This window comes from Rhinopithecus roxellana, chromosome 5 (genome assembly GCF_007565055.1).
Source record: "Rhinopithecus roxellana isolate Shanxi Qingling chromosome 5, ASM756505v1, whole genome shotgun sequence".
Lineage (NCBI taxonomy): Eukaryota > Metazoa > Chordata > Mammalia > Primates > Cercopithecidae > Rhinopithecus > Rhinopithecus roxellana.
This window is the reverse complement of record NC_044553.1, coordinates 119647547-119673079: the sequence shown is the minus strand read 5'-3', so window position 1 is coordinate 119673079 and position 25533 is coordinate 119647547. Positions and strand designations below refer to the sequence as shown.

At 51.4% G+C, this 25533-nt stretch overlaps 1 protein-coding gene across 1 annotated transcript; it reads left to right on the top strand.

The window, feature by feature from the left end:
• ANPEP (alanyl aminopeptidase, membrane) lies at nucleotides 1-22625 on the top strand. The gene is made up of 20 exons (XM_010378622.2): nucleotides 1-1050; nucleotides 1543-1685; nucleotides 1792-1928; nucleotides 2389-2515; nucleotides 2599-2753; nucleotides 3008-3121; nucleotides 3219-3362; nucleotides 3503-3568; nucleotides 3706-3771; nucleotides 5397-5569; nucleotides 5817-5893; nucleotides 7459-7592; nucleotides 7703-7758; nucleotides 9294-9441; nucleotides 13890-13981; nucleotides 14454-14564; nucleotides 14689-14856; nucleotides 16477-16617; nucleotides 17004-17085; nucleotides 22019-22625. The coding sequence occupies exons 1-20, from the start codon at nucleotides 356-358 to the stop codon at nucleotides 22169-22171; spliced, it is 2982 nt and encodes a 993-aa protein (XP_010376924.2). The 5' UTR covers nucleotides 1-355; the 3' UTR covers nucleotides 22172-22625.
• Nucleotides 22626-25533: the final 2908 nt, after the last annotated feature.

Sequence of the window (25533 nt, the reverse complement as noted above, 5' to 3'; positions counted from 1 at the left end):
AGCAGATCAATGCAATGCCACCTGGCCACTTGCTCTGCCTGCTGGGCCCGCAGCCGGCAGCCTGCCCGTCAGCCCTTGGGCCTGATCCCAGGCCGCCCCCAACCTGTAACCAGACACTATTTGCTTCCAGCAGGCACCCCGGAGCCCAGCTCCACACACTGTTCCTGGATCTCCTCTCCCCAGGTGGAGCGTGCCCCTGCCCAGTCCAGTGACCTTCGCCTGTTGGAGCCCTGGTTAATTTTTGCCCAGTCTGCCTGTTGTAGGGCTCCTCCCCTTCAGGGATATAAGCCCAACCTGGGGCTGCTCCATTCTCTGCCTGGCCTGAGGCTCCCCGAGCTGCCTCCCCACTGTCACCATGGCCAAGGGCTTCTACATTTCCAAGTCCCTGGGCATCCTGGGGATCCTCCTGGGCGTGGCGGCCCTGTGCACAATCATCGCACTGTCAGTGGTGTACTCCCAGGAGAAGAACAAGAATGCCAAGAGCTCCCTCGAGACCTCCACCACCCCGTCTGCCTCAGCCACCAGCAGCAACCCCACCTCGGCCACCACCAACCCCACCTCGGCCACCAACCCCACCTCGGCCACCACCAACCCCACCTCGGCCACCAACCCCACCTCGGCCACCACCTTGGACCAAAGCGTACTGTGGAACCGTTACCGCCTCCCCAACACGCTGAAACCCGATTCCTACCAGGTGACGCTGAGACCGTACCTCACCCCCGATGACAGGGGCCTATACATTTTTAAAGGCTCCAGTACTGTCCGTTTCACCTGCAAGGAGGCCACCGACGTCATCATCATCCACAGCAAGAAGCTCAACTACACCCTCAACCAGGGGCACAGGGTGGTCCTGCGTGGCGTGGGAGGCTCCCAGCCCCCCGACATCGACAGAACCGAGCTGGTGGAGCCCACCGAGTACCTGGTGGTGCACCTCAGGGGCCCCCTGGTGAAGGACAGCCAATATGAGATGGACAGCGAGTTCCAGGGGGAGTTGGCAGATGACCTGGCGGGCTTCTACCGCAGCGAGTACATGGAGGGCAATGTCAAAAAGTGAGTTCCGGCTGGGCTGCCCGGGGGGTGGATCCGAGGTGCTGAGGCAAGGCTGGATTCTGAGGGCCAAGGAAGCACTTAGCTTGCAGGCCTTTGAACACTGTGGAGCCCGAGGCTGGCCCATTGCTTCACCTGCAGCTGCTGGCAGAGCAGCTGCCAACGCACCAACCTGGGAGGGCTTCCCCACCCCTCACCAGGAAGCTGGGGATGAGGGACGGAGTGTCCCTTGAACAGGCAGGAAAACTGAGGCTCAGAGGAGAGAAACTCACCCAAGGTCCCTAAGAGCCTGCTGGCACCCCGAATCCAGAAGGATCCCCCATCTCCACCAGTCAGCTGGCCTGGCAGGGCTCTGGAGGCTCCTGGGGGAGGCGGGGGCAGGAGCAGGAGAAGGGGTTAGGCTGGGGTAGCCTTCCATGTACCCCTTTCCCTGCATGCCTGGTAGCATCCTCAGAACCGGCCCTGGCGTACCCTCTAACTTTCTGGTTGGGGCAGGGTGGTGGCCACAACGCAGATGCAGGCCGCAGATGCCCGGAAGTCCTTCCCATGCTTCGATGAACCGGCCATGAAGGCCGAGTTCAACATCACGCTTATCCACCCCAAGGACCTCATAGCCCTGTCCAACACGCTTCCCAAAGGTGAGTGGGCCCTGCCTGGTGCCACATGGCCAGGGGGCAGGCACCTTGGGGCTGGGGTACAGGGCAGGAGGATGCATCTTCACACACTTGCATACTCCCTGCCCAGGTCCCAGCACCCCACTTCCAGAAGACTCCAACTGGAATGTCACCGAGTTCCACACCACGCCCAAGATGTCCACATACTTGCTGGCCTTCATTGTCAGCGAATTCAACTATGTGCAGAAGCAGGCATCCAATGTCTTGGTATGAGGCTGGGCCCATCTCTCCTTCACCTGGGCTGGCCCTGGCTTGAGGGGTCTTCCTGTTCTCTTCATCCCTGTACCAGTTTCTGAATCATTAGGCCGGGGTTTGAATCCCAGCTCTGAGTGATTTCGGTCAAGTGCCTTGTTCTTTGGTTCTCCATTTCTGCACCTGAAAAGTGAAAACAATGATTTCTCCTCATGAAGGGAGTTCCTGACCCACCAGTACCAGACAGACGGTGGCTATGATGATTGGTATTCTCCAAAGGCCCTTCTCTAGGACCCACAGCTTCCAGGCCCCCCTAGTGTTCCCCTCTGCTGACCAGGTCTCTAGGTTTAGCTTGATTGGCCCCCAGCCCTGGCCCATTGGGGATCCCCCCCAGCCCACTGGGCCCTGGGACCCAGCCCACCTGCCCCAGGATCAAACTGGGGCCCCTGGCCTGCTTCTTCCTCACACCTTCCAGATCCGGATCTGGGCCCGGCCCAGTGCCATTGCGGCAGGCCACGGCGATTATGCCCTGAACGTGACAGGCCCCATCCTTAACTTCTTTGCCGGTCATTATGACACACCCTACCCACTTCCAAAATCAGGTGAGTGGGGGTCCTCGAGAAGGGAGGCAGTGGTTGGAATTTCACTCCCGGAGGCCATCCTGCCAATGGCCTCGCCTCCCCAGACCAGATTGGCCTGCCTGACTTCAATGCCGGCGCCATGGAGAACTGGGGACTGGTGACCTACCGGGAGAACTCCCTGCTGTTCGACCCCCTGTCCTCCTCCAGCAGCAACAAGGAGCGGGTGGTCACTGTGATTGCTCACGAGCTGGCCCACCAGGTAGACCCCCATCTCGGGGAGTGCAGAGAATGAAACAGGGGCTCCAGGAGGAGAGGGTGCAGGTCCAGGCTCCGTCCCAGGCTGCTGAGAAGGGAGGAGGGTGCCGCCTGGCAGCGCAGCAGGAAGGGGTCACGATGGGGTTGGTGAAGTCCGCACTGTGCCTGGCAGGTGGCCAGCCCTGGGGAGGGTAGTTCTGGGGACTCTCAGTGCCCAGCCTGGGCATGGCTTGCCCAGCTGACCCCTCCCCCCCGCAGTGGTTCGGGAACCTGGTGACCATAGAGTGGTGGAATGACCTGTGGCTGAACGAGGGCTTTGCCTCCTACGTGGAGTACCTGGGTGCTGACTATGCGGAGCCCACCTGGAACTTGGTGAGCAGCTGCCCTGGGGTCCAGTGCGGGGGTCGTGGAGGAAGACCTGGGCCACCACTACCAGGCCAGTCTCCTGATGGCCCTGGGGAATTTTCAGAAAGACCTCATGGTGCTGAATGATGTGTACCGCGTGATGGCCGTGGATGCACTGGCCTCCTCCCACCCACTGTCCACTCCTGCCTCGGAGATCAACACGCCGGCCCAGATCAGTGAGCTGTTTGACTCCATCTCCTACAGCAAGGTGCAGCCCGCTCCTCGAGGGGTACAGGGAGGGAGGTGGGGACTTGGCCTGGAGGGGCCTCGTTGAAGCTGGGGTCTGGGGGCACAGGGTCCTGGTGGCTCAGCACAGCCTTCTGAGCGTCCCCTACCCCCCCTCCCCAGGGCGCCTCAGTCCTCAGGATGCTCTCCAGCTTCTTGTCCGAGGATGTATTCAAGCAGGGCCTGGCAGTGAGTACTGCACCCTGGGCCAGCCATGAGGGTGGGTCTCCTTCTGCCCCTGGCCCTTGACCTGGGCCTCAGCCCACCACAGAGGGGGAACCTGGGGGGCTCCAGCTGTGCCCTCACTGTGCCCCGTCTTTCCACAGTCCTACCTCCACACCTTTGCCTACCAGAACACCATCTACCTGAACCTGTGGGACCACCTGCAGGAGGTCAGTAGCAGCCAGCCCCTCCACAGCCATCCTGTTGGGGTCTTGAGATGCTGAAGGTGCCTGGGGGCAGCACGTGTATAAGTGACCAGCCCTGCAGGGTGGATGGAGCCTCCGTTGCTCCTCCCTATAGTGGGCACCAGGATGGCTCCTTGCAGGAGGTGTCTGAGTGAGGCCGTGGTCCAGGCCCTGGCCGGCATCTGACCTCAGGCTACAGTGGGCTCCTTGTTGGGAGCTGTAGAGCCCCTTCCTGGTGGTGAGGAAATTGCCCTCATGGTTCCCAAGTCCAAACCCGCCTCTGCCTGGAACTCTGGAGCTGGGCATTCAATCGTCTCCCACTCCTGGTTGCCCTGTGCCCCCGCTGGCACCTTCCGGGCACGTCTCTGAACACAGCTCCACCCTCAGCAGGAACTCTGCCCTCTGCCCCTGCCCCGCCTCGAGTTCCTCTCCATTAGACCCCGCACAGTCCCAGTGTGTGGGGCAAACCCTCAGACTGCCTGCACCCTCCTGCCTTCCCCCAGAGGCCGCCGCTCCTCCGCCTCCCCCGGGGTTGGAGTCCACCTGCTCTCCATCCTGCCCCCATCATTTCTGCTCTCTGACAGCTGCCCCCCACCCCTTCCCTGCAGCCCTGCCCAAGGCCAGCCTCTTCAGCCAGAGGACAGACATGCCCTCTCCTCACCGACAGCCCCTCCAGAGTTCTGGGCCCCAAATTCCCATCCAGCTTCTCCCCTACTGTTGCTGCTGCACTTTCAGTCCGGGCCAGTCTCACTGGGGAAGCGAGACCCAGGTTCTTGTCATCACAGAGTCACAGCTGGGGTCCAGGTCCCTGCTGGGCAATTTCCAACCCCCCAACCCCAAGATGCTGCTGACAAAATGACAGTCATTGCCTGGGTCTCCCCCACTGCCTTCCTTGACCTGCCCCAACTTCCCCTCTGCATTCCCTCTGAAGCCAACCTCTCCTCCCTTCCCTCCCTCCCTCTCACTCCTCTTTCCTGAGCCCCTCGGCCCTCCTGAGCCGCTCGGGCCCGCGGCCCTCAGCTGGTTCCTCCCCACATGCTCTTCTGCCCTGTGTGGCCCTGTCCTTAGGTGATTCCTTTCTTCAGTTATTAACAAATGATGTTGGCTTTCTGTTGTGATGACAAAGGCAATGCAGGTACATGAGCGAAGATCCAAACAACAGTGCCCCTGAGCCCCGCCCCACACCCCAGTACGAGTGCACCTCCCTCATGCGACCCCCAGGGCCCCATCCCCCGCCCCTACCTGTGACACCCGAACACTGGCTTTCCCTCATCTCTTCTCTTTCTTGTCATCCTCCCAGTGTTGTTCAGGAAGAGCCATGGGCATCCTGGGCATGTCCTCCCTGACATACACACCTCAGGGTGGACCACAGAATGGGGGGCCATATAGATTTGCTGGGAAGTTCTCCAGCTCGTCCAGCACCGAGCAGCTGAGGAAAGGCAGAGCTGGATGGGACCCTAGCTTCCAGCTCCCAGCCCAGTGCCCTTCCCAGACCTCCCATACAAGTGGCCCCCCGGGGTCAAGGCGAGAATCTGCAGGGGATGCCCTGGATGGCAGGGACTAGGGGGTGGCAGCCCACTGATGGCTACGCCCTCTCGCTCCACCCACAGGCTGTGAACAACCGGTCTGTCCAACTCCCCACCACCGTGCGCAACATCATGGACCGCTGGACCCTGCAGATGGGCTTCCCGGTCATCACGGTGGATACCAGCACAGGGACCCTTTCCCAGGAGCACTTCCTCCTTGACCCCGATTCCAATGTTACCCGCCCCTCAGAATTCAAGTGAGCAGATGGGGTCACTGAGGCATGGTCAGGTGGGTGGGATAGAGGACAGTTACTAAGGGACCATAGTAGGACTGGCCTCCTGTGGTCCCAGCCCCAGCCAATGTAGACAAACCCTCTCTCCAGGGCCAGCAGATCAGGGGCACTCGGTGCCAGAGTTGGGCAGAAGCTGGGAACCTGGACAGCTGCTCCTCACTGGCAGTGACCACACTGCTGTCTCTCATCACCTCTGGGTCTTTAATTGCAGTTACCTGTGGATCGTGCCTATCACATCCATCAGAGATGGCAGACAGCAGCAGGACTACTGGCTGATGAATGTAACAGGTAATCTAGCCCTACCTTTGTGGGCAGCAGCCCCCACCCCATACTCCTAGCTCCTGGCCCATGTTCTGAGGGCTGTGATGGGCCATTCCATTCCATTCAATAAATGGAGTTGACTTCTTTGGTTCCAGTCTGCACTTTGCTGCTGCCTTGCTGTGTGACTCTGGACAAGTTACCATCCCTCTCTGGTCTCTAGTTCCTCATCTATAAAATGAGGCTAAGAGCAATACTCCATTGGTTATGTGAGGATTAAAGGAGAGAATCCTAGGCCGGGCACGGTGGCTCACGCCTGTAATCCCAGCACTTTCAGAGGCTGAGGCGAGCAGATCACCTGGGGTCAGGAGTTCGAGACCAGCCTGACCAACATGGAGAAACCCTGTATCTACTAAAAATACAAAATTAGCCTGGTGTGGTGGCGCATGCCCATAATCCCAGCTACTCAGGAGGCTGACGCAGGAGAATTGCTTGAACCTGGGAGGTGGAGGTTGTAGTGAGCCAAGATTGCACCATTGCACTCCAGCCTGGGCAACAAGAGCGAAACTCTGTCTCAGAAAAAAAAAAAAAAAAAAAAAAAGAGAATCCACATAAAATGCTTAAAGTAGTGCCTGGCACATGTTATGAGTAGCCCTACTCAGCCAGGCACTGAGGAAGCAAAGGGCATGACAAGTCATCCTCTGCCTTGGCCAAGGCTACAGATGAAGGAGGGCAAGAAGTTGGAGGCAATCTAGTGCTGTGCTGAGTGCTTTCAGAGTCTATGGTTGGGGCGAGTGAGGCATGGGGACATGGAGCCAGGAATAAGGGAGATTCAAGTTTATCAGAGAGGTCAGGGAGGGCTTCCCAGAGGAGATGAGCTGAGTCTTAGAGGAAGAATAGGAATCAGGCAGGCTAATGTGGCAGAGAAAAGAATTCCAGGCAGAGGAGATAGCAAGTGCCAGGGATAGAGGTAGGAGAGAGTGTGGGGACTGAGTGTGGCTAGGGCACAGGTGTGCGCAAGCGATAAAGCTGGTCCCCAAGGGCCCCAGGGTCTGCAGGAGACAGTGGATGGGGCAGGTGGGAAATGAGCAACCTATTGGCCCTGACCTCTGACTGCTGCAACAAAGTATGGGAGGAGCGAGGGAGGAGGGAGACCCACAGGAAGAAGGGGCACTAAGCCCCAGGAAGAGACAGCAGCACCGGGGGACTGGGTGAATGGGAGGGGAAGGGAGAGGAGGAGCTGCCTGTGGTTCCCACTTGGGTGACAGGTGTGATGGAGTGTGGAGGAGGGCAAGGAGGAAGAACAGCCTGGGTTGCTGAGTGTGAGCGGCCTGGCAGCTGGCCTGGCTGTGCAGAGCCTGGGGAGGCAGGGCAGGTGCTGAGGTTTGGAGTGGCATGCCATCCTCATGGGCTTATGGTCTGTGAAGCCACTGGCAGCCCAGTTCTTCACCCCTTCTTTCTCCACCCTTAGTGTCACCCCAGAAGCTTGAGGGTGAGATGGTGCCAGGCTGCAGGGGCAGCTGCTCTTACAAGAGGTCCAGGTGTCAGCCCATGGCCTCTGAGCAGCCCTGCCCAGGTCTCATCCCTCTCCACAGCCCAGAACAATCTCTTCAGAACATCAGGCAGTGAGTGGGTCCTGCTGAACCTCAATGTGACGGGCTATTACCAGGTGAACTACGACGAAGAGAACTGGAGGAAGATTCAGACTCAGCTGCAGACAAACCACTTGGTGGGTATCTGCCACCCCTCGCCCTGCCCCCTGTCCCAGGACAGGCCCCAGACTGCAAGGCCTGCTACCCACAGCCAACCCATGGTCACATGCTGTGCTTCGCATTCTAGGCCATCCCTGTCATCAATCGGGCACAGATCATTAATGACGCCTTCAACCTGGCCAGGTGAGTGCTCTCGCCTTCCTGGCTCAGCTGCAGAAGCTCGTGACTTCAGCAAGTCGGAGTCCGCAACGAGGGCCCCTGCTCCTCCTGTTGCCCTTACCGTATGCCAGGCGCTGTGCAGTGAGCTCCTGCGCTCCCTGGACGTCCCTCCCCCGGTCCCCACACACCCATTTCACAGATAAAGAATGTGACATCTTGCCCAAAGTCACACAGTAGTTCATGACAGCCAGACAGAGCCTTGTCCAACTCCAAAGCCGTGCTCTACTCCACAGCACCAAGCTTTTTTGTTTTCGTTTTTGATTTTTTTCTTTTTGAGATGGAGTCTCGCTCTGTTGCCCAGGCTGGAGTACAGTGGCACGATCTCAGCTCACTGCAGCCTCCACCTCCCAGGTTCAAGTGATTCTCTGCCATAGCCTCCCAAATAGCTGCACCATCACACCCAGCTAATTTTTGTATTTTTAGTAGAGACAGAGTTTCATATCATGTTGGTCAGGCTGGTCTCGAACTCCTGACCTTGTGATACACCCGCCTCGGCTTCCCAAAGTGCTGGGATTACAGGCATGAGCCATCGTACCCAGCCATGCCCCCCCACCCCCCCCCCCTTTTTTTTTTTTCTGAGATAGAGTCTTGCTCTGTCACCCAGGCTGGAGTGCAGTGGCGTGATCTTGGCTCACTACAACCTCCGCCTCCTGGGTTCAAGCAATTCTCCCTTCTCAGCCTCCTGAGTAGCTGGAATTAAAGGCATGTGCCAACATGCCCGGCTAATTTTTGCATTTTTAGTAGAGATGGGGTTTCACCATGTTGACCAGGCTGGTCTCAAACTCCTGGCCTCAGGTGATCCACCCGCCTTGGCATCCCAAAGGGCTGGGATTATAGGTGTGAGCCACCGTGCCCAGCTGCACCAAGCTTTTCCTGAAGGCTGACTGTGCCAGGCCACTGTTCTAGGTGCCAAAAATCTGGGCTTTACAGGGCAGAAGGGATGCATCATGGATAAACAGGTACTTATTGAGCACCTACTCGGCTTGGGGTGAGGTACTCTAAGCTCTTGGACATGAGTGATGTCACCCATAGACAAGGACATTTGTGAGCTAAATGTGTACAGAAGGCAGGGGGAAGAGGAGAAAGAAAGGCCTAGAGTGCCCAGAAAGTAAGAAGAGATGGGCAGAGTTAAGAACACGGGTTTCTTGCCCTTTTGAATCTCAGCTCTGTCTCTTGTGAGGTGCGTGACCTTGGGCAAGTCAGTTCACGTCTCTGAGCCTCAGTTTCCTCATCTGTAAAATGGGGATAATAAGCAAGGGAGGAGGACTGGCAATGGGTGAGGATGGGGCCTTGTTTGTGGCACCACCCAGTAGCCATGTAGCTCCTTTTCCATGGCAAATGCCTGAGCTGGTTCAGTTGGGAATCTGGGACCTCAGGCTCCAGGGGCGGATACAGGGGACCTCAGGGTGTGGAGCATCTTTGAGGGCCTGGGCTGGGGTTCCTAGTCTGTGGCTGGGCTGGGTAGGGTGCTTTACTTGGGCCCCTCTGTTTATTCCCAGTGCCCGTAAGGTCCCTGTCACTCTGGCGCTGAACAACACCCTCTTCCTGATTGAAGAGACAGAGTACATGCCCTGGGAGGCCGCCCTGAGCAGCCTGAGCTACTTCAAGCTCATGTTCGACCGCTCCGAGGTCTATGGCCCCATGAAGGTATGGAGGTGCATGGCAGGGTTCAAAAACCAGTTCTCCCCATTGCCTGAAAGTGCACTATTAGGAAGTTAATAGACTATTGCTTATTGGGCTCCTGGTCAGGGAACCTTCAAAAGCAAAACAAAAAACCAAAAAAAAAAAAGAAAGATTGCCTTGTCAGGTTCTCTCCTGAGAGCACATAGGTGAAAGAGTGAGATGGATGGACATCAAGGTGAGTGAGCAGGCACTGAGGAGGTGAGGAGGCTGTGTGGGGCAAAAAAATAAAGGTCGTGGAGAATTCAGCAAAGTTTGTTGACTTGAAATATAGAGAATTAATGCTTTCAGAAGGCACAGAAAAGGCCACCATGCTGAGGGCCAGAAGACTTGTCTTTTGCCAGCTGTGTGGCCTTGGGCAACCCTTTCTCAGACCCAGTTAACTCCTCTGTAAGATGGGCAGGCCTCTACCTGCCCGGCCAGCCCACTTGCGCTATGAGGGAGATGTGGGTATTGGCTACTTTGGAGTATTTTAATGCTGAGCATAGGGGCCTACTTGAGGGCTGAGGCTCCCACTTGGGAGACCAAAAGGAAACTCAAGCTTATTCTGGATGAATAAGCTACACCCATAGGATGCTCACTGCAGCAGTTTATAAAAGACAAAAAGCAAACAAAACACAAATACTTAAATGTCTAAAGGCTGAAGATTGGTTAAACTGTAGAATATTCATTTGAGGGTGTAATATGCAGCCATTAAATCATGCTTGAAGAGATCTTTTTTCATTAAAAAATATTCAATTATTGGGCTGGGCACAGTGGCTCACGACTGTAATCCTAGCACTTTGGGAGGCTGAGGCAGGTGGATCATGAGGTCAGGAGATCAAGACCATCCTGGCTAACAGGGTGAAACCTCATCTCTACTAAAAATACAAAAAATTAGCCAGGCGTGGTGGCAGGCACCTATAGTCCCAGCTACTCTGGAGGCTGAGGCAGGAGAATGGCATGAACCTGGGAGGCGGAGCTTGCAGTGAGCCAAGATGGTGCTACTGCACTCCAGCCTGGGTGACAGAGCAAGATTCCATTTCAAAAAAAAAAAGTTCAATTATCTTTTAATTAATATCCATTATGGTAAATGAGATATTTTGGTAAATGAAGTTTCAACCCTCTTACCTGCCTTCCCCACATTCCCCCATCCTCCTAATGTAGTTAAATCATAATATTTGGTCAAATCAGTGTTAGGCATTTGCTTTATTGTGATTATCTAAATAGCATTCTCTGCTGAGCCGTGTAGAGTACTATGTTTATGTTTCCTTTTTTGTACACAGTTACAAATGTATCACACAATAGGTCAAGTTTTTGTTTGTTTGTTTGTTTATTTGTTTGTTTAGAGACAAGGTCTCACTCTCTTGCCCAAGCTGGAGTGCAGCAGTGCAATCACGCTTCACTGCATCCTCAAATACCTAGGCTCAAGGGATCCTTCTGCCTCAGTCTCTCCAGTAGCTGGGACCTCAGATGTGTACCACCATGCCCAGCTATTTTTAAAATTTTTAATTTTTTTGTAGAGATGGGATCTTTCTGTATTGGCCAGGATGGTCTGGAACACCTGGCTTCAAGCAGCCCTCCCTCCTTGGCCTCCCAAAGTGTTAGGATTACAGGCATGAGCCACTGTGCCCAGCCCAGTTTTGAAACTGAACTCTTCCTGGAGTCCTATTCTGCCTGCTCTCTTCCAGAGCTGCCACACAGCTCCCATGCTTGGAGGTGCCTCCTTCTACTGTGTTTTCTGCATCCCACAGATTCTTTCTTGATTTTTTTTCCTCTCATAGGGGAGTACATCTTCCAGGAGTTTTTGAGAAAGTGTTCATGAGACGTGGCTTTTCTGGGGTAGATCATCTGAAATGTCTTTACTCCACTCTCACACAGGATTGAGCATTCAGCTGAGTTTAGAAGTTTCAAGATGGGAAATTATTCCTCTGAATGTTTAAGGTCTTGCTCCACTGACATCAGGCTTGTCGTGTTGCTGATGAGATGCCCAGAGCCATTCTTATTTCCAGTTATTTGGATGTGACTAGTTTTCCTCCCTTCTGGAAACTTTGGGAGCGTCTCTCAGTCCTGGTGGACCTTGGTTTGGGCCTCTTCTCCATCTACATTTTCCAATCAGGACTGGCATTCACATCATCTAGTATTGGAAGATTTTGTATTGTTTCTTTAAACTTTATTCCCCTCCTTTTTTCCAGTTATCTCTTTCTGGAACCCCTATAAATCCAGCTTATTTTTCTTGCTTTCATCCTCTAGTTTTCTTTTCTCTTCTGTTTTCCAGCTTGTTGACTTTTTGTTCTGCCCCCTGGGAGGTTCCCTAGCTTTGTACACCACCTCACCTAGAAATTGTTTTCATTTCTTCTGTCATATTTAAATTTCCAAGTGCTCTTTCTGATTCCAGCATCCTATGCAATATCTTCTCTTCACTCTCGGAGGATATTTATTACAGGCTCTTATGAAGTTTTCTTTTTTTTTTTTTTTTTCCATTGACTCGTTTCCTCTTGAGTTTTGTGTTTGTTTTGGCCTCTTTTCAAGTTGGAGGCTGAGCCACCCCTTTGGATTTGAGAGGAATACAAACAAAATGTGACTGGAAGCTCCATGAGAAGGTGGAGTGTGTTGTCTGGGGGATCTCATTGCGAGGTGACTGGGTGGCCAAGTAACTCTTCAAAAATTAGTATCCATGGGTTTGTTCTCTCAAGACCATGCAGTTTTTCCAGAGAGTGAGCTTCTGTCTTGTGCAATGAGGCTGGTAGTACTCCCATTCTGGGACACAGGAGGGAGGGGAATTGGGGTGCCACCTCTCAGTATGGAAACTTTCACCTCTGACCCTCTTTGCAATCCAGCAACCCTCCCACTGTGGTCTGGTGACCCCACTTTCTGAGCCTCCTGGTTCAATCTCTCTCATGGGGGTGGTGAGGGGTACTGCCCTCTACAAGGAGGGAAGTGGGACTTGGGGGTTGAATGACTCCTTCTGTAGACTTTGACTTCATCTTCCTGTTTGCAGTCTTCACCTCCCCTCTGTCCCTTGCTGACTTGTCCCTTTAATTTTTATTTATTTATTTATTTATTTATTTATTTATTTATTTATTTTTGAGACAGAATCCTGCTGTCACCCAAGCTGGAGTGCAGTGGCCCGATCTTGGCTCACTTCATCCTCCACCTCCTGGATTCAAGCAATTCTCCTGCCTCAGCCTCCTGAGTAGCTGGGATTACAGATGCCCGCCACCATGCCTGGCTAATTTTTGTATTTTTAGTAGCTTTGGGGTTTTACCATGTTGGCCAGGCTGGTCTCAAACTCCTGACCTCAGGTGATTCCGCCTCCCAAAGTGCTGGAATTACAGGCATGTGCCACCATGCCTGGCCTTGTCCCTTTCTGAGTCTTGTCACAGCAAGTTCCTTTGCTTCTGTCTCCCCTTCTGCAGATTCTCAGCTGCAAATTCTCCCACTCTGCCAAGCCTGGTACATCTCCCTTTCTGCGCGTCCCAGCTGCCTAAACTATGTTGACCTTGCATCTCCTGTTGCCTCTGCTGTTCTTTGTTATTGGGGGTTTATTCCTCTTACATTTGGATGTGGATCCAGGTGGGCACAGAAATCAACCCGCATGTCAAACCAGAGTCCACAAAGGATTGTACTAGCATGGGGTGGGGCTTACACTACAATGTTAGGAGAAAAAAGCCATGTGCAGAATATGCTAAGTAACAAAGAGAAAAGTATAGAAAAAAGAAGGTGTAAATGCACCAATGTTGAAACTATAGTTTTGGTGAGCTCCTGGGTGTGTTTTATTTTCTGCACAGGCTTCTCTGTGTTTTCTAAATTCCCCACAATAAGTCATGGAATTTGTTTTTTTTGTTTGTTTTTCTTTTGAGATGGAGTCGTGCTGTGTCACCTAGGTTGGAGTACAGTGGTGCGATTACAGCTCACTGTAACCTTCGCCTCCTGGGTTTAAGCGATTCTCCTGCCTCAGCCTCCCAAGTAGCTGGGATTACAGGTGTGTGCCACCACGCCAGGCTAATTTTTTTGTATTTTTAGTAGAAATGGGGTTTCACCATGTTACCCAGGCTGGTCTCGAACTCCTGGACTCAGGTGATCCACCCACCTCAGCCTCTCAAAGTGCTGGGATTACAAGTGTGAGCCACTGTGCCCGGCAAATCATGGAATATTTATGATTGTGAAGGGAAAACCCAACATTTTATATTAAGAAATGGTTACCCTTAGATAAAGAATATTGGAACTGACTAAGGCTTTAAGCAGAAAGAAACTCAGCTCAGTTATTTGAACTTTAGACTTCTATGGGCCCCTTTGAGCACTGTTTGGCCTCAGGTGAGGCCCTGACCTCTGACCTTTCTGCCACTGCCTGCCCCCCAACATCAGAGGCTCCGTGGGGCTCCAGGCAGGTCAGGCATGAATGTTTGATGCGATTCATGTTTTCTTTTCCCCAGAACTACCTGAAGAAGCAGGTCACACCCCTCTTCATTCATTTCAGAAATAATACCAACAACTGGAGGGAGATCCCAGAAAAGCTGATGGACCAGTGAGTGGGAGCTCTCATGGGTTTGGAGGTCCTGGGCACCTCAGAGAGTCACGATCAACATCCTGGCAGTGTTCTCTGCTGCAGCTTTCAATGCGGGGGCACCAGGCAGGGAGAGACCCTCACCCAGGAGCAGGGAGGCCCTGCCCTGAGGCTCCATGTGGCCTGTGGGCCCATCGGACCTCTTTATACAAAGACCCAAACTGAAACTCTGAGCTCATCCCACTGGCTTGAAGTTATATGGTTTCCAGGTGTTGAAACTGGGGCTGGAACCTGTTCCTGCCCTTTTGGGTCTCTGGGCTGCTTTGGGGACCAAGGAACCTCAGGCCCAAGGCACAAAACACATACCGGGGGCCCAGAGGGCCAGTTAGGCCACAGAGCCTTAGGCAGGGTGCCGGCCTGGGATTGTGTGTCAAGAGGTGAATCTTGGCTGGAGGTGGCCAGGTGTGCTAACGGCGTGTCACCCCTGGGGCAGGTACAGCGAGATTAACGCCATCAGCACTGCCTGCTCCAATGGAGTTCCAGAGTGTGAGGAGATGGTCTCTGGCCTTTTCAAGCAGTGGATGGAGAACCCCAATAATAACCCGTGAGTGTCTCCCCTGCGCCTCCTCTGCCAGTCTTCATCTGCCCCCGACAGCCCTGCCCTCAGGAGACCCCTGTCCCACCCTCTCTGCTGCTGCTCCACATCTGACCTCCCTACACCACGCCAGGATCCACCCCAACCTGCGGTCTACCGTCTACTGCAACGCTATTGCCCAAGGTGGTGAGAAGGAGTGGGACTTCGCCTGGGAGCAGTTCCGAAATGCCACACTGGTCAGTGAGGCCGACAAGCTTCGGGCAGCCCTGGCCTGCAGCAACGAGGTGTGGATCCTGAACAGGTGAGTCCTGGGGCAAGGTGGGAATGTGAGAGCCCCCTCTCCACCTGGAGAACCAGGCAGGTCTCCACACTCCTTGCCAGATCCTTCACGTGACCCTCAGACCTGTTAAGGTGGAGGCAGTATTTCCAGAGCAATTGGTGCAGACCAGAAGCTTTAATAAGTGATAGAGACGAGATCCGGATCAGGTCTGGGTCCATGTCTTCTGCTCCTAGCTGCTGTGGCCCCTTAGCCTTTACCTAACAACAACTCGTGTCCCCTTCTGTCAAAGGCTCTGGCATAGCTGGACTTGGGTCCTTTCAAACGTCCAGCTGGGCACTCCCTCAAGCCCTTGGATGAGGGTCCCCACCTCCCACCATGTGCCTCATATGCCATCACCTGGATGCAGTAAAGAAGAGCCACCCTTGGGCAGGGTGCAGTAGCTCACACCTGTAATCCCAGCACTTTGGGAGGCTGAGGTGGATGGATCACCTGAGGTCAGGAGTTCGAGACCAGCTTGGCCAACATGGAGAAACCCTATCTCTACTAAAAATACAAAAATTAGCTGGGCGTGATGGCACATGCCTATAATTCCAGCTACCCGGGAGGCAGGATAATCAGTTGAACCCCGCAGGGGAAGGTTGCAGTGAGCCCAAATCGCTTCACTGCACTCCAGCCTGGGCGACAGAGTGAGACTCCATCAAGCAAGCAAGAGAGAGAGAGAGAGAGGAAAGAAAGGAAAGAAGGACGGGCGGAAGGAAGGAAGGAGAGGAGGGAGGGAGGGAAGGAGGGAAGGAAGGAAGGAAGGAGAGAGTAAAACTTGAAAGCTTCAAAATTTTTTAAAAAAATGCAAAAAGAAATATTGTAAATAAGTTTAAGAAGCCTGCTTTGAGCCCTGGTTGTCTCTTTATCCCCATCAAAACCCCCATGGAAAGTTCCCCAAAGGACTCATTTTCTTCTCAAATGAATAATTTTTTTTCTTATTCCTTTCAGCTGCTTTTGAAAATAAAGGATTTATTTAAAATAATTGATTCATTTTTGAGACTGCAAAATGCTTACGTTTAGACACTCATTCAACAGAATTGATGTATTTTCCCCAACTTATTTTTCAGTTGTTTATAAAATGATGAGTTTTGATTCTTTTTTTTTTTTTTTTTTTTTTTTGAGGTGGAGTCTCACCCTGTCGCCAGGCTGGGGTTCAGTGGTGCAATCTCAGCTCCCTGCAAACTCTGCCTCCTGGGTTCAAGTGATACTCCACCCTTAGCCTCCTGGGAATACAGGAGCACGCCACCACGCCTAGCTAATTTTTTGTATTTTTAGTAGAGACGAGATTTCACCATGTTGGCCATGGTGGTCTCGATCACTTGACCTCGTGATCTGCCCGCCTTGGCCTCCCAAAGTGCTGGGATTACAGGTGTGAGCCACCACACCTGGCCTTGATTCATTTTAATAGCTATTTCACCTTTACTCTGTTAGTTTATATTCTATTATAAAATCTTTCAAGATGCAAAGCCTGAAGCCACAAAAAACATTTATCATTAAAAGCTGGAAATCATAGCACACATCCTATTGATCCAGTTGATTTTCAAAAGTTGTGCTCTTTATGAAATTAGCAGTAGCTGACTCAGCATCTGGCCCTCTTAGGTACCTGAGCTACACCCTGAACCCCGACTTAATCCGGAAGCAGGATGCCACCTCTACCATCATCAGCATTACCAACAACGTCATCGGGCAAAGTTTGGCCTGGGACTTCGTCCAGAGCAACTGGAAGAAGCTCTTTAATGAGTGAGTCTGTGGAGTGGGTGTCAGGCATAGCGAGCACGGAGGCTGGGGCCCCAAGGGGTGGTCTGTGCACGTAAGACACGCCGGGGGCACTGCCCAGGAGTGGACAAAAATCAGCCAAGCCTGGGGGCTAGGGTGGGGGCAGGAATGGAAAGACAAGCTGGGGTACGGGCCGTCCCTTTTCCCATTTGGAAGGAAAAAGAGAGGGGAGTGAGGAACTCGGCAGTCAGAGCTGTGTTCAAGCTGTGACTCCCCCATGTCCTAGTGGGGTCTTCCAGGGCGTGTCATTCCATCTCCTCTATAATCATGGCTCCCTCTCCAGTAGGTGTGAGGATGAGCCTCCTTAGTTCCCGGCCTCCCTCACAGTTCACCTCTCTCCCTCCTTGCAGTTATGGTGGTGGCTCGTTCTCCTTCTCCAACCTCATCCAGGCAGTGACACGACGATTCTCCACCGAGTACGAGCTGCAGCAGGTAAGAAGTCATCCCCCAGCCCTGGGCTCTGCCTACTTCCTTCGCAGGCCAAAGGGGCACTGCATTCTTCCCCAACAGTGGCCCTGAGGGAGCACAGGCTCCACGCCGCCAGGCCTTCCTCATTTACAGAGGAAGCCGAGTAGCCAGACTTTGGAAGTGTTGGTAATTCAATTTAAAAAAAAAATTCATCTAGGCCGGGCGCAGTGGCTCAAGCCTGTAATCCCAGCACTTTGGGAGGCCGAGACGGGCGGATCACGAGGTCAGGAGATTGAGACCATCCTGGCAGACACGGTGAAACCCCGTCTCTACTAAAAAATACAAAAAAACTAGCTGGGCGAGGTGGCGGGCGCCTGTAGTCCCAGCTACTCGGGAGGCTGAGGCAGGAGAATGGCGTAAACCCTGGAGGCGGAGCTTGCAGTGAGCCGAGATCTGGCCACTGCACTCCAGCCTGGGCGACAGAGCAAGACTCTGTCTCAAAAAGAAAAAAAAAAATTCATCTTGGGATTTTCGTATAGGCACAAAAGGAAAGAGTGGTATAAGGAACCTCCGTGTACCCATTACCCAGGTTCAACAATTATCAACATTTTGCCAGTACTCTTTCTGGGCGGGCAATTTTAAAGCAAATCACTGACACTATGTAATTTTACCTCTAAATAATTTAGTCTTATTTTTTTTTTTTGAGACTGAATCTCACTCTGTCATGCAGGCTGGGGTGGTGCAGTGGTGCGATCTCGGCTCACTGTAACCTCCGCCTCCGAGGTTCAATTAATTCTCCTGCCTCAGCTTCCCAGGTAGCTGGGATTACAAGCATGCGCCACCACATCTGGCTATTTTTTGTATTTTCAGTAGAGACGGGGTTTCACCATGTTGGCCAGGCTGGTCTCGAACTCCTGACCTCAAGTGATCCACCCACCTCAGCCTCCCAAAGTGCTGAGATTATAGGCATGAGCCACTGCACCCAGCAATAAAGGCATTCTTAAAACATAATCACACTGTCCTTAGCAAACCCAGGAAAATGACTATCTTCTTACTATCATCTTATACCCAAGACATATTCAAATTTTCTGAGTTGTTTATAAAAGGTCTTTTTACAATTGATATATGTGTTTGAATTAGAAGCTTGACAAACTCAACTTGGATTTAGTTTGTCTTTTTTAAAAATTGAGATGTAATTCACTGGGCATGGTGGCTCACGCCTGTAGTCCCAGCACTTTGGGAGGCTAAGGTGGGTGGATCATCTGAGGTCAGGAGTTCCAGACCAGCTTGGCCAACATGGTGAAACCCCGTCCCTACTAAAAATACAAAAATGAACTGGGTGTGGTGGGGGGGTCCCTGTAGTCCCAGCTACTTGGGAGGCTATGGCAGAAGAATTGCCTGAATCACCAGGAGGCAGAGGTTGCAGTGAACCAAGATTGAGCCACTGCACTCCAACCTCGGTGACAGAGTGAGACGCTGTCTTAAAAAAAAAAAAAAAAAAAAAAATTGATATATAATTCATGAACCATCAAACTCACCATTTTAAGTGGTTTTCAGTATACTAACAAGGTAGGGTGGGTGGGGTGCTTCATGACTGTAATCCCAGCACTTTGGGAGGCCAGTGCAGGAGGATCCCTTGAACCTAGGAGTTTGAGACCAGCCTGGGCAATCTCATAAGATCTCATCTCTAAATAAATAAATAAATAAATAAATAAATACAAAAGTTAGCTGGGCATGGTGGTGCATACCTGTAATCCTAGCTACTCGGGAGACTGAGGTGAGAGGATCGCTTGAAGCAGGAAGGCAGAGGTTGCAGTGAGCCGAGATGGTGCCACTGCATTCCAGCCTGGGTGACAGAGCAAGACCCTGTCTCAAAAAACCAAAACCAAACAAACAAACAAACAAAAAAAAATACATGGTACAACCATCACTACTGTCTAATTCCAGAACATTTTTATTACACCAAAAAGAAACCTCGTACTCATTAGCAGTCACTCCTCATTCCTACCTGGTCCCCTCAGCCCCTGGCAACCACTAATATACTTTCTGTCTCTATGGATTTATTACCTATTCTGGAGGTTTCATAACATGGAATCATAGATACATGACCTTTTTGTGTCTGTCTGCCTTCTTTCACTTAGTATAATGTTTTCAAGATTCATGCATATGGTAGCAGGGATCATTCCTTTTTATGACTGAATAATGTTCCATTGCATGGATGTACCACATTTTGTTTTCAGCTCATCATTGATGGTCATTTGGGTTGTTTCAGTCTTCTGGCTATTATGAATATCATGGACCTTCACGTGCAAATTTTGTGCAAACATGTTTTAATTTATCTTGGGTATACACCTCGGAGCAGAATTGCTGGGTCATTTGGTTACTCTGTGTTTAAACTTTTTGAGAAACTGACAAAATGTTTTCCAAAGCAAGGGTACCATTGTCCATTACTATTAGCAATGTATCATATGAGGGTTCTAATTGCTCTATGTCTACACTTAATCTCCCTTTCCCCCCCTTTTTTAGTATAGTCATCTAGTGGGTAGGAAGTGGTATCATTATGGTTTTCAGTTGTATCTCCCTAATGAGTAATTACATGATGTTGAATATTTCATGTGCTTACTGGCCTTATACACATTTGTATATCTTTGCATAAATGGTTAAAACTATTTTTCTTTTCGAGAGAGGGTCTTACTATGTTGCCTAGGCTGTCCTTAAATTCCTGGGCTCAAGCAACGCTCCCACTTCAGCCTTCTGAGCAGCTGGGATTACAGGCGTGTGCCACTGTGCCCAGTCTTTTGCTATTTTAAAAGTGGGTTGTCTTTTTATTGTAAAAGTTCTTTATATATTCTGAATATTAGACTCTTATCAGAGATAGGGTTTGCAAGTATTTCTCCCATTCTATGAGACCTGTCACTCACTTGATAGGTCTTTTGATACCCAAAAGTTTTAAATCTTGATGAAATCCTATTTATCTGTTTTTTTTTTTCTTTGGTTGCTTATGCTTTATGCATCATATCTAAGAAACTATTGTCTAACCCCAGGTCATGAAGATTTATACTTATGTTTTTTTATTTCAAAAAAATTTTCAAACCCACAAAAGACTTGACAATGTTTTTTACTAAGCATTTTATTGGCTGGGCATGGTGGCTGATGCCTGTAATCCCAGCACTTTGGGAGGCCGAGGCAGGTGGATCATGAGGTCAGGAATTTAAGAACAGCCTGGCCAAGATGGTGAAACCCCATCTCTACTAAAAAATACAAAACTTAGCTGGGCGCAGTGGCAGGCGCCTGTAATCCCAGCTACTCAGGAGGCTGAGGCAGGAGAATTGCTTGAACCCGGGAGGTGGAGTTTGCAGTGAGCCGAGATCGCGCCCCTGTACTCTAGCCTGGGTGACAGAGCAAGACTCTGCCTCAAAAAAAAAAATTTTTTTTATTATGTTTTCACTTAAATGTAGGCATTTGATCTATTTTGACTTAAATATTGATATGAGGTTGGTGTCCAATTTCATTTGTTTTGCATATGGATATCCAGTTGCCCAAGTCCCATTTGTTGAAAAGACTGTTCTCCCACTGAATGGTTTTGGCAACCTTGTTGAAAATCAATTGACTGTAAATGTAAGGGTTTATTTTTGGATTCTCAATTCTATTTCATTGATCTACATTTGTATTCTTATGCCTGCACCATACTGATTACTGATTACTGTAGTTTTGTAGTGAGTTTTAAAATTGGGAAGTGTGAGTCCTCCAATTTGCTTTTTTTTTTTTTTTTTTTTGAGAAAGGGTCTCACTCTGTTGCCCAGGCTAGAGTACAGTGGTGAGATCACAGCTCACTGCAGCCTCAACTTCCCAGGCTCAGGTGATCTCTCCACCTCAACCTCCTGAGTAGCTGGGACTATAGGCACATGCCACCATGCCTGGCTAATGTTCTGTATTTTTCTGCAGAGACAGGGTTTCACCATCTTGCCCAGGCTGGCCAACTATGTTCTTTTTCAACACTGTTTTGGCTATTCTGGATCCCTTGTAATTTCTTATGCATTTTAGGATCACTTATCAATTTCTGCAAAAAAAAAAAAGCAGTTAAAATTTCGATGGGATGACATTGAATCTCTAGACCACTATGGGGACTATAGGCATCTCAATAATACTAAATCTTCCAGTCCATGGACACAGATTTATCTGGGTCTTTTTTCTTTTTACTTAGGTGTTCTTTAATTTCTTTCAAAAATGTTTTGTAGTTTTCAGCATACCATTCTGGCACTCATTTTGTCAAATTTATTCCTAAATATTTCATTCTTGTTGATGCTATCGTACATGGAATTGTTTTCTTAATTTCATTTTCAGGTTTTTCATTGCTAGTGTATAGGAATACAATTGATTTTTGTGTATTGCTCTTGTATCCTGCAACCTTGCAGAAATCATTAGTTCTAATAGTTTTTTTAATGGATTCCTTAAAATTTTATGTGTGCAAACATGTCATACACATAGTTTTACTTCTTCCTTTCTGGATTCCTTTTATTTCATTCTCTTGGATGATTGCCTGGCTAGAACCTCCAGGACTGATAACTCTTCTAATTTGTAGGAGTACTTTTTTAAAAAAGCATTTATTTATTGAAGCAACTGGATCATTTGTGGTGTAGAAATTTCCACATTTTAGATTTGGCTGGTTGCTTCATTAGCCCCTCTCTGATGGGATTGATATTATAATGAAATATTACACATGAAGGCCAGAATCTATCTGAGCCAGGTTTTGCCTGCGATTGTCATTTTGCAACCTCTGTGTTGACAAGGACTTTGCCCAGGAACAAGGCGGACGTCCTCTCTATCCCTAGAACAGGTGGGGTCCCATCCATGGGGACTCTAAGGTGGGAGTGGGAAGCCAGAGGCCTGAGAGAGCTCCTCCTCAAGGCTGTATTAGGGACCCAGACGGGGCTGAGGATCTTTGTTTTTCTGGCAGCTGGAGCAGTTCAAGAAGGACAATGAGGAAACAGGCTTCGGCTCAGGCACCCGGGCCCTGGAGCAAGCCCTGGAGAAGACGAGAGCCAACATCAAGTGGGTAAAGGAGAACAAGGAGGTGGTGCTCCAGTGGTTCACAGAAAACAGCGAATAGTCCCCGGCCCTTGAAGTCACCCGGCCCCCATGCAAGGTGCCCACGTGTGTCCATCCCAGCAGCTGGTGGCAGGGCCTCCATTCCTGGAGCCCGAGACACCAGTGTCCTCCCCTCAAGGACAAAGTCTCAAGCCTACGTTCTCTCTGCCTGTGAACCAGTCTAGTTCCTGATGACCAGGTTGACTGAGCACCTCCCGGCCCCTGCCTCTCATGCCAACTCCCCCCTAGGCCTGGCATGGTGCCTGTCGCCCAGGGCCCTGGGGCTGATCTCAGGGAAGCCCAGCTCCAGGGCCAGATGAGCAGAAGCTCTCGATGGACAATGGACAGCCTTGCGGGGACCGCCCTGTACCCTCTTTCACCTTTCCCTAAGGACCCCAAATCTGAGGAATCAACAGGGCAGCAGATCTGTATATTTTTTTTCTAAGAGAAAATGTAAATAAAGGATTTCTAGATGAGTGAGACTCATTACTAAACTAAAGCAGGAGTGGGTCAGCACAGCGGCTGGGGAGGCCAGGTGGAGGGAAGCTGGGTGCATGCGGAGCATCGTGGAGCCTGGGACCCCAGAGCACAGGAGGGGAGTCGCGCCCAGCTTGCTGGCCCTTCCTGCAGGTGCCCTGCACCTATGCCTCCGTGTCTGCCTGCAGGACTCCGGGCTCCTTTTCATGCTCTATCAACTGAGCTAGCTGGGCAGTTTGCTGGTCTCCTTTTATCCCTATTCTGATGGCAGCTGGAGATGCTGGGTGGTGGGGAGGCATCACAAGGTGGAGGGTGGGCATCTGTGGACCCAGTGCTCCTGCAGTGAGTGGTGAGAGGGGCCCTGGCAAAGCACAGGGAGTGCTCTTCAGGAAGCACCCTCCTTAACATGAGGCAAGGGTGCAGGGTGCTGTGCCCCTCTTCCTGCCCCACAGGAACACCTGGGACACCTGGGACAATGTGGGACAGTTCTGTGCAGTGGAGGCAGCAAGCGCAGAGTCCCAGACCTGGTGCCACTCTTCACCGGCCAAGGGCATGCCCCACAGTCTTCCGTGGTGGAAGGGTGGAGTGGGGTGTGGGTACCAATGCATAAAGAGGTTGTTTTCTAGAGCAGCACACAGGGAAGGGCTGGGCTGAGGAGCAGGCAAGCCATGGGGTGGGGACAGCTTTGCCAGGCTCATAAGTGGGGGCTGTGCCCTCCACATCGCCTGGGGCAGAGGATGGTCAGGGCCAACTCTGAGAAGGTCTGGGACCCGCACAGCTCCACACATACATTGGCCCTGGTGGGCATTTCTTGACAAATGGAGCCAGACTGTGGCAGGCTCCCCTCAGCCTCTGCCCCGCAAGTCCCAGTTGAACATCCAAGGCTGAGGGGAGGGGGAGAAGGCAGGAACAGCCATAGGGGTCCTTAGGAGTCAGCTCCAACAGACACCCACGGCCAGCTCCGCAGGCTGGAATCCTGGAGTCCAGCAGGTCTGGTTTCAGTTTCTTAGACAAGGGACCTACATGCCCAAGCCTCAGTCTCATCTGCACAACGAGGCAGTGTCAGAGCTGTTAGGCTGGCATGTGGATCGAAGGAGATACAGGTACTTAGCAAATGGCCTGACACATAAGGAGAGCTGGGTTTTATTATCACCCTCGGCCCTGTCTCCTGGCTCTAGCCCCACCAGCCTCTTCCCCCTTGTGAGAAGCAGGCAGGCCTGGGGCCAGGAAGGTCCCCCATCCCCCACCACCATCCGCACATCAAAGAGTACGGCTGGCTAAGCCGGGAGGCCAGCCCCGGTGATGGGGCACTGTCCCTCCACCAGCCAAGAAGCTCCCTGGGCTGCCCCAGATTAAGCTCCACCAGTCACTTTGGGCCAACCCTTCCTGTCGCCAGTACCCAGCAGCTGTGGCTGGCACTTGACCTTCTGGGGACCAGCTGTGGGAGGGCCCAGCCTCACCATCTTGAGTTTCTAATGGGCTCCAGGTTTCCTGGACATTGCAGAGGAGAGAGCTGGCCTGCCAGGGAGAAGAGTTTATGCACATTATTTCATTTAGTTCTCAACTGTACCATGGGATAAGGAACATCTTTACCTCAACTTTACAGATAAGAAAACTGCAGGGCAAGGAGATGAAGTTACAACTCAGTAGAACTGAAATGGAACCGCTGTCTGGCTTTACTCCCTGCACAGAAGTGGAAGCTGGTTCTCCATCTGGAGCGGGGATGGGGTGCGTGACGTCTATACTGCCGTGCTTGTGCCGTTACTGGAAAGGGGTCTAGATCCAGACCCCAAGAAAGGGTCCTTGGAGCTCATGCAAGAAAGAATTCGGGCAAGTCCATAAAGTGAAAGCAGGTTATTAAGAAAGGAAAGGAATCGGCCGGGCGCGGTGGCTCAAGCCTGTAATCCCAGCACTTTGGGAGGCCGAGACGGGCGGATCACAAGGTCAGGAGATCAAGACCATCCTGGCTAACACGGTGAAACCCTGTCTCTACTAAAAACTACAAAAAACTAGCCGGGCGAGGTGGCAGGCGCCTGTAGTCCCAGCTACTCGGGAGGCTGAGGCAGGAGAATGGCGTGAGCCCGGGAAGCGGAGCTTGCAGTGAGCTGATATCCGGCCACTGCACTCCAGCCTGGGCGACAGAGCGAGACTCCGTCATCAAAAAAAAAAAAAAAAAAAAAAAAAAAAAAAAAAAAGAAAGGAAAGGAATCAAAGAATGGCTACTCCACAGGCAGGGCATCGGCATCGGCCGCTCAACTGAGTAAACTGAAGAGTTATTTCTTGAATTTTGTTTCTGTTTTTGTTTTTTTTTGAGACAGAGTTTTGTTCTTGTTGCCTAGGCTGGAGTGCAATGATGTGATCTTGGTTCACCACAACCTCTGCCTCCTAGGTTCAAGCGATTCTCCTGCCTCAGCCTCCCAAGTAGCTGGGATTACAGGCATGTACCACCACGCCCGGTTAATTCTGTATTTTTATTAGAGATGGGGTTTCTCGACCCCAGGAGATCCGCCCACCTCAGTCTCCCAAACCACTGGGATTACAGGCGTGAGCCACTGTGCCCAGCCTTATTTCTTGATTATATACTAAATGACGGGTGGATTTTTCATGAGTTTTTTGGGAAAGAAGTGGGGATTTCCTAGCACTGAGGGTTTCTCCCTTTTTTAGACCACACAGGGTAACTTCTGGATATTGCCGTGCAATTGTGAACTGTCATATGCTGGTGGGAGTGTCTTTTAGCAGCTAATGTATTATAATCAGCGCATAATGAGCAGTGAGGATGGCCACAGGTCACTTTTGTCACCATCTTGGTTTTGGCAGGTTTTGGCTGGTTTCTTTACTGCATGCTGTTTTAGCAGCAAGGTCTTTGTGACCTGTATCTTATGCCGATCTCCTGTCTCATCCTATGAC

Coding starts and splice junctions, on each gene's coding strand:
- ANPEP (XM_010378622.2), top strand. CDS start 356: ATGGCCAAGGGCTTCTACATTTCCAAGTCCCTGGGCATCCTGGGGATC. Junction 1,686..1,791: donor GTCCAACACGCTTCCCAAAG/GTGAGTGGGCCC, acceptor CTCCCTGCCCAG/GTCCCAGCACCCCACTTCCA. Junction 3,122..3,218: donor CGGAGCCCACCTGGAACTTG/GTGAGCAGCTGC, acceptor GGGAATTTTCAG/AAAGACCTCATGGTGCTGAA.